Source organism: Caloenas nicobarica, chromosome 30, assembly GCF_036013445.1.
Source record: "Caloenas nicobarica isolate bCalNic1 chromosome 30, bCalNic1.hap1, whole genome shotgun sequence".
NCBI classification, from domain to species: Eukaryota; Metazoa; Chordata; class Aves; order Columbiformes; family Columbidae; genus Caloenas; species Caloenas nicobarica.
In genome coordinates this window covers 2,904,619-2,914,982 of record NC_088274.1, presented here as the reverse complement: position 1 = coordinate 2,914,982, position 10,364 = coordinate 2,904,619, and the positions used below count along the sequence as shown (strand labels likewise).

General features: G+C 54.1%; 1 protein-coding gene across 1 annotated transcript; it reads left to right on the top strand.

The window, feature by feature from the left end:
- The first annotated feature begins 6,957 nt into the window (after nt 1-6,957).
- Nucleotides 6,958-10,015, top strand: LOC135999873 (ubiquitin carboxyl-terminal hydrolase 42-like). The gene is made up of 9 exons (XM_065653445.1): nt 6,958-7,144; nt 7,511-7,621; nt 7,697-7,799; nt 7,946-8,013; nt 8,174-8,244; nt 8,799-8,881; nt 9,114-9,225; nt 9,552-9,692; nt 9,911-10,015. Exons 1-9 carry the CDS (start codon nt 6,958-6,960, stop codon nt 10,013-10,015), a joined length of 981 nt encoding a protein of 326 aa, XP_065509517.1.
- The last annotated feature ends 349 nt before the right edge of the window (nt 10,016-10,364 follow it).

Here is a 10,364-nt window from a genome sequence, read left to right as displayed (position 1 = left end):
GGGATTTCACAGAAGAACTGGTCCAGGGCATTGCCCTTGCACAGTGGCAGTGAAAATGTATTGGCCGTGTTCAGCAGAGAATTGAGGAACCCACTGGCCCAGGCAGCTGCTGCCATGTGGCCACAAGCTCTGCTGCCCAGGAGGGTCCCGTAGTGCAGGGGTTTGCAGATGACAATGTAGCGGTCATAGGCCATGACCGTGAGAAGAAAATACTCTGTTGAAATGGAAAAGACAAACAAGAATAGCTGTGCAACACATCCTGTGTAAGAGATGGCCCTGGTGTCCCACAGAGAGTTGGCCATGGACTTGGGGACAGTGGTGGAGATGGAGCCCAGGTCGAGGAGGGTGAGGTTGAGCAGGAAGAAGTACATGGGGGTGTGGAGGTGCTGGTCACAGGCTATGGTGGTGATGATGAGGCCGTTGCCCAGGAGGGCAGCCAGGTAGATGCCCAGGAAGAGCCAGAAGTGCAAGAGCTGCAGCTCCCGTGTGTCTGTGAACGCCAGGAGGAGGAACTGGGTGATGGAGCTGCTGTTGGACATTACCTGGCTCTGGGCATGGACACTGTCAGAGGAGGTAATGAAAGTAACATGTTAGGGGAGACTTCTCTGAGCAAAATCAAAGCATTTCTCAAACACCCTCCCCTGCTCCACACCCCTTGTCCTTTTCCAGACCTTCCTTCAGCTCCGTGGCTGAGCCCTGGGTGGTGCTGGCTGGAGGTGCCGTGAGGAGCAGGGCCTGTGCCCGCTGGCTGCCCAGGAGTCAGCCCTGCTCTGCAGCAGGAGTCATGGGAACGGGGGGCAGGGGACAGACCTGAGTTCAAAGTTGTCATCTGAAACTGCTGCTGGTGAAGAAGGGCCTTTCAGCATCTGCACTATCCCGAGAATGAAACAGGACGGTAAAATGAAATTTGAAATGTTTGGTTTTTTTAAAGCTTCACAGAATCACAGAATGTTTGTGATTGGAAGGGACCTCGAAAGATCATCTAGTCCAATCCTGCAACTCCCCTGGAGAGTGTTCTTGGGTGTCAGAAACCTTCAGAATTTCTGCTGCACTCAGGGAGAACACAGAGAGTCCTGCAAGGCAAGAGAATGCCTGTGGGTCAGTGCAGAGTGAGAGAAGCTGATCTGTCCCTCTGTCTTGCTCCCAGCTGCCCTGGGCTGGCACCTTGCTGAGATGGAGTCTGATCACACTGCCGTGTTACCTTGAAAAGCCCCCAGGCACTGCTGAGAGCAGAGGTTTGCAGGTTGGAAAAAAGGACAGGTCAGCCTAAGGCTGATGGGTTCAGCAGATGTGGTGCTGCTGCTGTCCATGGGCAGAGGAGTGGCTGAAGGCATGTTCTGAGGCTTCTGACAGATGTGCTGATCACTCAGAGTTGCAGTTCAGGAGTCTCAGAGACTTGTTAAAACTTGAGAACTCCTTTTGCATTTATTCTTTTCTACACCCCTCTCCCTCCCTCCAGTCTTGGAACAGGAAACGTAAAGCACAGACTCAGGAAAGCTCCTTCTCTTTATAGGAATACCTGTATAGATCTTCTCCTTGAAATGTCCAATTGGAAGTAGTCTGAAGTGAGCTGGAGCTGTGAGCAGCCCTTACCCATGGAGAACGCAGCAGCAGAAGGACCCTGCCCTGCCGGGGTTTGCTCCTTCCCCGCCCAGCTTCTCCCCTCAGTGTTGCTGGGATCTCCCCGGGCAGGCTGAGCGCTGACCCTGGCAGGCGGCAGAGTCCCTGCCCCGGCACAGCCCTGGGGTGCAGGGACCCTGCTCTGCAGGAGAGCCCTGGGCACCCCTGCCTGCACATTTGTATTTACATCCCACAGCCATCCTTGGGAGAACGCAGCATTCATGTCTTGTCACTCTGACAGTGCAGAAGGCAATCCCTGCTCTGCAGCACATCCTCCTCCTCTGATCAGACAATCTCTGAGAGTTGTACTTACATCTCTTGCAGTCTCTGCGATGTGAGAGCTTTCTGAGATCCTACCAAGATTTGCAGATGCATGCCCTGCAACCACAGGCTTAATATCTGTGAAGATTTTTCTCCAAGTGAGCTCTCATCTGTCCTCCCACTCCAGACTGTGTTTCCCCTCTCTGTGCCTGGCTCCTGTCCCCTCGGTGCTGCAGGCAGAGCCCTCAGCCCTGCTGCACTTTGCAGAGGAGCTGCTCCTGGGCAGAGCTGTCTCTCTGCAGCGCTGCCGCTTGCCATGAGCTCCCTCTGTCCCAGGAGCTCAGCCCAGCTCAGCAGCACAGGAGCAGCCCATGATGTCCCTTTCTCTGGCCCCTCTGGGCTCCCTTGTGGTGTTCCTGGGGCTCTAGGGGCACATTCTTGGAAACGAAATGAAGTAATCAGTAATGTTGATTTTCTCTCTTCTGCAGAGACACCTCTTTCCAGCATTGTGTTCTTTGCATTAAAAAATAAACTGGTATGAGAATCATCTTTTCTTGTCCCATCATTAGACAGGACACCAGGAATGTTACAGCAAAGGATGTAATTTCTCCAAGCTGGGCGAGGAATATCTTCAGTTGAAGGAATTTAGGCATTTTATTCTGGTTTTATACTCCTAGGGCTAGAGAGACATCTAGCAACCTTTGGCCATGTCATGTCTGTGCTCTGAAGCAAAGCCTTTGCACACATGGGCTCTTGGACACTTGGTACCAGGTTTCCTTGGGGCAGGTCAGAGCTGGGCTGGTGCCACAGCTGGGGTGGTTCAGCCCAGATGGGAGGCAATGTCCTCAGCCAGGGACCTGACTGGGGGAGCTAGAGCTGCCAGTGTTGCAGACAGAGCTGTGACATGGACGGAATAAACTGCCAAGGCAGGGTGGCGGAAGTTAGTTCATCTGGTCTTCAAGGACAGCAGCCTCCAAGCACAGCAACAGTCCAGATCACAACTCGGTCTAGACCTGTAAGGCAATTCAAGGATCCCCTAATGAGCTGTTACTACTTCAGGAACAGTTAAAGGAGAAACAAAGACACTGGTTGGCCACTGGTGACTTTAACCAAATAAGGCATGGAGCAAGGACATTGGATATTGTGGTTAGGTAGGACTAAGGACTAATGTAAAGAAAAGGATATTGCCGTTAGGTAGTGCTAACGACTTGCTTAAAGAAAACGCGCTTTACGCATGCACCGAATAAAGTGCAAAGAAAAGGACACTAAAGAAGAGGAGAAGCCTTCCTCCTGAGGACCACCAGGAGGGGAGAGACGACCACCTAAACCTCTGAGACATGCGCAGAAACCCCAACGCCACGTTAATCTGGGGAAATGAAAGTAGGAGGATACTTCTTGGAAAAGGGAACTTAAGAAAGTATAAAAGACCAAGGGAAAAAGTAAGCGGTGTGCGTGTGGGTGGAAGCGGTGACTCCCCGCACACCCAGCGCTGTTTGCTTGCCTTTTATTACCTAGCCTTTTGCTTTGATATCTGTTAATAAAATGACTGATTCTGATTGAAACTCAACCGGACTCAAGTCCTGTTTATCACAGAACTAAGGGCTGTGCCCCAGAACATGGCCACTGGGACCCCATTTCTGGGTGTCTGGAAGAGAAGGTGACGGGGTTTACCCAGGGCAGGTTGTGTCTGTCCATCCTCTTTGCTTCCTGTGAGGAAAGGACAGGGTTGCAGGACGTGGGGAGAGCAGTGGTGGTCTGTTACCTGGCAGTCAGCAAGGCATTCAGCATCATCCCCCACAATGTTCTTGTGTCCAAGGAAGGATATTATGGTCTGTGTAAGTGTGTAAGTAGAGGGATAAAAACAATCTGGATGGTTGGGCTTGGAAAGGTTCTACAGAAAGAGAGAAACTTCCCAATCCTGAGGACAGTCAAGCACTGGAAGCTGTTTCCCAGGAGTGCACATTCATTCTACCCCAAAAATTGCCCAAGATGTGTTTGGATAAAGCCCTGAGTAATCCGCTCTGACCGTGCTTTTGAGTGCCCAGAGCCTCCTTCTTGGGGCCCAAATCCTCATGTTCAGGGTTCCAACGTGTCTTTTATCACCCACGGCCTCTGATCAGGGCCCACAGTTTCATGTTTGGGTGGAGCTCGTTGCCTGGCAACAACCGACCGGAAGTCTCTGGGGAGTCAGGGGACCCAGAACAGCCAATGGCATTTGAGGAGGTGGGGCAAGTCATGTGATTGATATGTAACCAGCCAATCCAGCTTTGAGGCCTGCAGGAAAGGTGGCGAGAGCTGACCGAGCTGGGCAGCATTCAGGGGCGGGCCGTGCTGGCTGCACCAATCACAGCTGGCGGGAGTGCAGCACATGGATGATTGACAAGCGATCTGACCACTCATTTGATGGGAGGAGCCGGGGGAAATCCCAGACAGCCAATCAGAGAAAACAGTGCCTCAGGGCAGGGTGGGCCCCAAACCAGGGCAGAGTGACAGCCCAGGCAGCCAATCCCAGGCAGCATCAGCTCAGGCCGGGAGACTGACAGCCCTCCCGACCAATGGCGGTGAAGAGTGATGTGAGCAGGAGGCGACTCCGCGGGTGGCCAGGCCGAGCTCTGACATGGCGCCCGTCAGGCCTGCCCGAGCTCGAGCAGCCCCGGCCCAGCCCCGGGGCCCCTTCCTCTCTGCCCCCCTCCCCGTCCCTCCCGTCCCCCCGGCCACCCCCATGTTCCAGACCCAGCATCTCCGTGGCACCACCCGCTCACACAGTCGGTATCCCGGGCCGTGCCGCCGGAACGCAGCCATGGGCCATCCGGCTTCTCGCCGCCACCGCCGACCACGTGCGACCGTTGTGGCCCCCGCTGTCCCCTGGGCCACAGCCCCCGCCGTGGGGCAGAGGCCCCACCAGACCCAGCACCCGCCATCCTGACAGGGGCTGAGGAGGCCCCCGCGTCTAAGAAGCTTCATCTCTGCTCTGCCTCGTGGGTGGTGGGAAATGCCCCGTGGCGCTGGTTACAGCAATGGAAGCGGAGCCGCTGGCAGCGCAGAGCCCAACCCATCGGGGCTGCTGAATCCTGGCAAGATATCGCTGCCCGGCTGGAGAACCTGCCTGTGAGAGTGCGCCACGTAGAAGCTCATGTGCCCGAGAGTCGGTCACTGAAGAACCTGATCCGAACAACCAGCTGGGGGATCGAGCTGCTGAGATTAAAGTGTCTGAGGTAGATTTGCACTGGCAAGATGAAGGTGAATTATTGATGGCCTATTGGGCCCACAGTGCCTCAGGTCATCAAGGAAGGGATATAACATATAGATGGGCTCGTGACCGAGGGGTGGACTCGACCATGGACGCTGTTGCACAGGTTATTCACCATTGTGAAAGATCGGCTATGATCAAGCAAGCAAAGCGGTCAGAGCCTGTGTGGTATGGGGGGTGATGACTGAAGTGTAATATGGGGAGGCCTGGCAAATTGACTATATCACGCTGCCATAAACCTGCCACGGCAAGAGCTCTGTGCTTACAATGGTGGAAGCCACCACCGGATGGCTGGAAACATGCGCCGTGCCCCACGGCACTGCCCGCAACACTGTCCTGGGCCTCGAGAAGCAAGTCGTGTGGTGACTCAGGAGCCCAGAGAGAACTGACCCAAACAATGGGACTCATTTCTGGAACATCCTCATAGACACTTGGGCCAAGGAGTAGGGCAGTGAGTGGGTCTGTCACATCCCCGTCATGCACCAGCCTCCAGGAAAATGGAGCAGTGCAACAGACTGTTAGAGACTATGCTCAGAGCAATGGGTGGTGGAACTTTTAGAAACTGGGATTCAAATTTAGCACCCAGGTGCCCGGTGCTGAGCTGACCCTGTGCCTCCCAAAGGGACACCCTGCCCCTCCCTGCCCAGGTGCAGGGTCACAGTGGGGCCCTTTGTGACCTCACATTGTGACACCCACTGCCCTGCGTGTGCTCAGCGCAGCTGTGGCCCCAGCCCGCACTGTCCGACAGGACGGCGACAGGACAGGGCAGGAGCACGGAGCTGGCGAGAGCCCCCGAGCGTAGCCCACGTCTTTCAGAGAATTAGTGAATCTTTTTGGTTGGAAGCGACCCTAAAGATCATCGAGTCCAGACATATCCTAACTCTAGCTGCCCCTGGCAGACTCCCCTCTGCCCCCGGCAGACTTGTGCTGAAGACTCCTCGAGTGCATCCCAAGTCTTTCCCGGCTGCCCCCGGCAGACCCCTGGCATTTGGCCAAAGCTTCCCCCTTCCCCACGTAGAGCTCTTTGCTTGGACCCACAAGATGGAAGAGAAACATCTCAGCACCCCCAGGGTGGCCCTGGAGGAGGACAGGGCTCCCCAGGAGAGCAGATCTCCAGTGGAGCCCCAGGAGCTGTGCATGGCCCAGCAACTGGAGATGGGTGAGTGAGGGGCCCTGATTGTCTGGGCAGGGCGGGGGCCAGCGAGCGCTCCCTGCTCGACACCAGGGTCACGTTTCCCCACACGCTGGCAGGGGGGGTCCCACGGGTGGTGGTCATGATGCTGCCCGAATGCCAGGGCTGCTCCGAGCTGGGAGCCGGCCCCAGCACAGCCTCTGCGGGCAGAGGGGACCCAGGTCCTGCTCCAGGGCATGGGCAGCGAGAGGCAGCTGGGCGGGCAGGAGGCAGCCGTGCTGTGGGACGGGGACCTTTCCTGCCCGTCTGAAGCGAGTTCCTCACCCGCTGCACTGGGAGCTTTCCCCGTCCTGTCTGGGGTCTGCTGGGCACCCTCCAGCCCTGACATGCTGGGGGATGATCCAGTTCAAGACTCCCGAGTGAATTGAAAGTTGCCCAAGGCACAGAGGTCAGAGTGTGCCTTTGTTGCACTTTCAGCAAAGTGAGCAGAGGAACAGACTATTTTCCAAAACTGTTTCTTTACCAGGACATTTCAAGGGCAGCATGAGGCTTCCCCCTGTGTTTCTGTGTTGGAGGATAGAGCTCGTTTTCCTGGGTGGTCCTGTACAGAACTCGACTTTTAAATATGCTTTTGTGCAATAACATGGTCTCATCTCTCTTCCAATATGCTTTCTTGGCAGTTGTGGCTGAGGGAATGGCTCTGCCGCAGAGGATCCTCTTTCCCCTGCAGAAGATTTGCATGGGCTGGCAGCACAGCCAGAGAGCTGGAGCGGGACTGCACAACCTGGGCAACACGTGCTTCCTCAACTCCGTCCTGCAGTGCCTGACCTACACCCCGCCTCTGGCCAACCACCTGCTCTCTGGGGAGCACAGCCGGGCCTGTCAGTACTTTGGGGAACTTTTCCTTGTACATCTGTTGGGCACTGCCCAAGGGCTCCCAGAATCTGGAAGTAGCTTGTTGTGCCTGGATGTGTTCATCTTCAGAAAGGCACCTCTTTCTAGCCCGGGCTCTTGGTCCCTATTCCTGCAAGTTAATCTCTTTTGCTTATTGCACAGAAAGCTTCTGTCAGTTCAGCATCCCTCTTAAGAAAGTTTTCTGTGCACTAAAATGTCCCGGGCTTGTTGGGACTTGGGCCCCTTGGGAGGAGTGGAGGATTCTTAGAACTTCTTAGGTTTCCCATTGCTGTGGATATTTTGGAAACCTGAGGAGCTTCCCTCTCTCCCTCCCCATCTCCCTCCCTCTCCAGGTGGCCAGGAAGGCTTCTGCATGATGTGCAGAATGGAAGTGCACGTTAAACAGGTCCTGCATTCCTCAGCCAGTGCCATCGAGCCTTGGGCTGTTGTTGATGTTCTCACACGTAAGTCAGTCCAGCTGCTGTGACATGTTTTATGCCATTCTCATAGGAGAGAACTAGTAACTTCTTTTTCCTTAGAAATAGGAGAAAATTTCGAGCATGGCAGGCAGGAGGACGCCCACGAGTTCTTACGCTGCACGGTGGATGCCATGCAGAGAGCTTGTCTGAGCGGAAGCAGCGAGTAAGCACAAGAAAATTGTCTTTCCAGCGTTCCCAAGCCCTTTGGACTCCTTAATGTCCTCCCCTCAAGGAAAACTATGCCCAGGGCTTTCAGACAAAGCCAGACTCTTGGAGGAGATAACTGTCTGCCTTCCCATTGGTTTGCAGCTTGGACGTTTCCTCTCAAGCAACTACCATCGTCCATCAGATCTTTGGGGGCTTTCTGAGATCCAGAGGTACTTTTCCACAGCTACTGCTCTCCTTGGAATCGTCTGTGCCCTCCTGTCTGCCTGCGATAGCACCTGATCGTGTGATTGGCGCAGTGGGTGTGAAGAGCGTAACCTGGCACAGTCGGTCGACTTCCCCTCTCGCTGAGCATTTCCATTTGCCTTCCAGTCACGTGCTGGAGCTGCCAAGCGGTTTCCAATTCCTACGAGGCCTTCCTGGATGTTCCTCTGGATATCAAAGTAAGAGGCTTTGTAATTGTTCTTCAAGTTGTCCCAAGGCCACTGGAGCTTTCCAGAATCCACACAATTGGCTTAAAAATGTATCCGACAAACATGAGAGAGCTTGGTTGTGGGCAGGAGGTGGAATGGACTGTGTCCTCCTGCAGAGGCCATGGCAGTGGTCTCCCTGTCGGCGCTGGTTTCAGCTGGACGGGCACCTGTGACCTTCTCTTCACTGTGATGTACCCTCCTCCTTCTTCCCTTGCCCTCCCTCAACACCCGTCTGGCTCCCAGGCTCATGGGGGGTGTTGTTTCCATCACTGGTGACCCGCACACCATCGTAGCTGAACTGTGCGGTGCCACGAAGAGGTGGCTCTGGAGAGCGCCGGGAATCCCCGGGAAATGAGGGTGATGTTCAGCATCACACCCTCTTTCTGCCTCCTTCTGGACACTGCTTGCTTGTTCACAGTGGGTCTCCTCAGCGTCATCGAGCTGCTGTCTTGTGTAAACTCTTCCTAAGTCTTTGGGCAAGGGCATTTCCCAGAGCTCAGGGCTCTCCCTTCTCACTCCTCCAGGCAGCCGCATCTGTCACCGCAGCTCTGGAGGACTTTGTGAAACCTGAGCACCTGGATGGTGAAAACTGCTTTAAATGTAGCAAGTAAGACGATTACTGATGACATATTAATACTAGATGCTGTGTGAAGGTGTCATCGAGCAGAAGTCATCACATTGGGTTAAGGCACAGTAATGAGAGGCAGGTTTTTTAACATGGCCTCATGGTACTGAATAGCTTTAAAATAGCATCGGGATGCGTGAGACAGGAAAGGCTGTCTGGCCTTTGGGGAAAAAAATGGTGAGTTTCAGCCCTTTTCTCTGGACTTGCTTTCAAGGTGTGACAAGATGACTGCCGCCTCCAAGAGGTTCACGGTCCATCGCGCACCCAAGGTTCTCACGGTGTGTCTGAAGAGGTTTGAAGCTTTCACCGGCGACAAGATCAGCAAGGTGTGTACACAACTGGAGGGCAACGTTCTCTTCCTGGGGGGGGTTTCCCAAAGCCAGACGTTCTGTCACAAGCAGTTCTTGTTGAGATTTCTACGTTCCCTTCTGGGGACAGTTCCCATGGGAAGACAAGCGTGTCCTCTGCTCCCACAGAGCTGCTTTGGCCCAGGTCTGTTTCCTGCCACCCAAAAGGTGACATCTTGCTTTAGGGAAAACCAAGCGTTGGTGATTCCAAACGATGCATTTCTACACCTCTGGCCTTTAGTCTTGGAAGGCTGTGTCCTCAAGTGTTTCGTGATCATTGCTGAGCCCTCCTGGTCTCTCCGTAGGTTGTGGAGTATCCCCAGTACCTGGATCTTCGCCCGTACATGTCTCGGGCACCCGGAGAACCGCTCCTCTACTCCTTATACGCTGTCCTGGTGCATGGAGGTGGCAGCTGCCGTGCAGGACACTACTTCTGCTACATCAAGGTGAAAAGCAACTTCCTTCCGAACAAGGGAAAAATGTATCCTGGGGAAAACCAACTTCCCCTGCCGTGTTCTGGCAGCCAAGGATCTGAGGGGAGAAGGTTTCCTCAGGGGCTGGATTGGATTTGTTTTGGAACACTCCTGGTTCGGCAGCTTTTGGCTTGTACTTTTGTGGAGGAGCTGTGCCATTCATCTCCAGATATCGACACTTTTCTTTACAGGCCAGTGATGGACTGTGGTACCAGATGAACGATGAATCTGTGGTTCTTTGCAACATCGACACAGTTCTCAGGCAGCAAGCCTATTTACTGTTTTACATCAGGTAATCACAAGTTTTAAGCTGTGTTCAGAATATGTTTCCTTTTCCTGGCTTTGCTATTTTTCTTCAGATCCTCTGGAGTGTTTCTGTCATAGCAGACAATTACCACCTGCATCGTTCAGCCCAATCAAATTTCCCATTTGTGGTCTTAGTTACATATTCTCTCTGTCATGTAAAGTGCTCCAAGAAAATGCCTGAACTCAGAGGAGGCTGCAAGAACAGACCTCAGCAGAGATCCCTCTTTTTTCCCCAGGTGCTCTGATTTGAAAGTTGGACAAATGACTTCTTCCTCACCGGCACCATCACACGCCCTTTCCCTCCTCAGTCAGTGGGCGGCCGGCAGCAAGCAGGTGGGT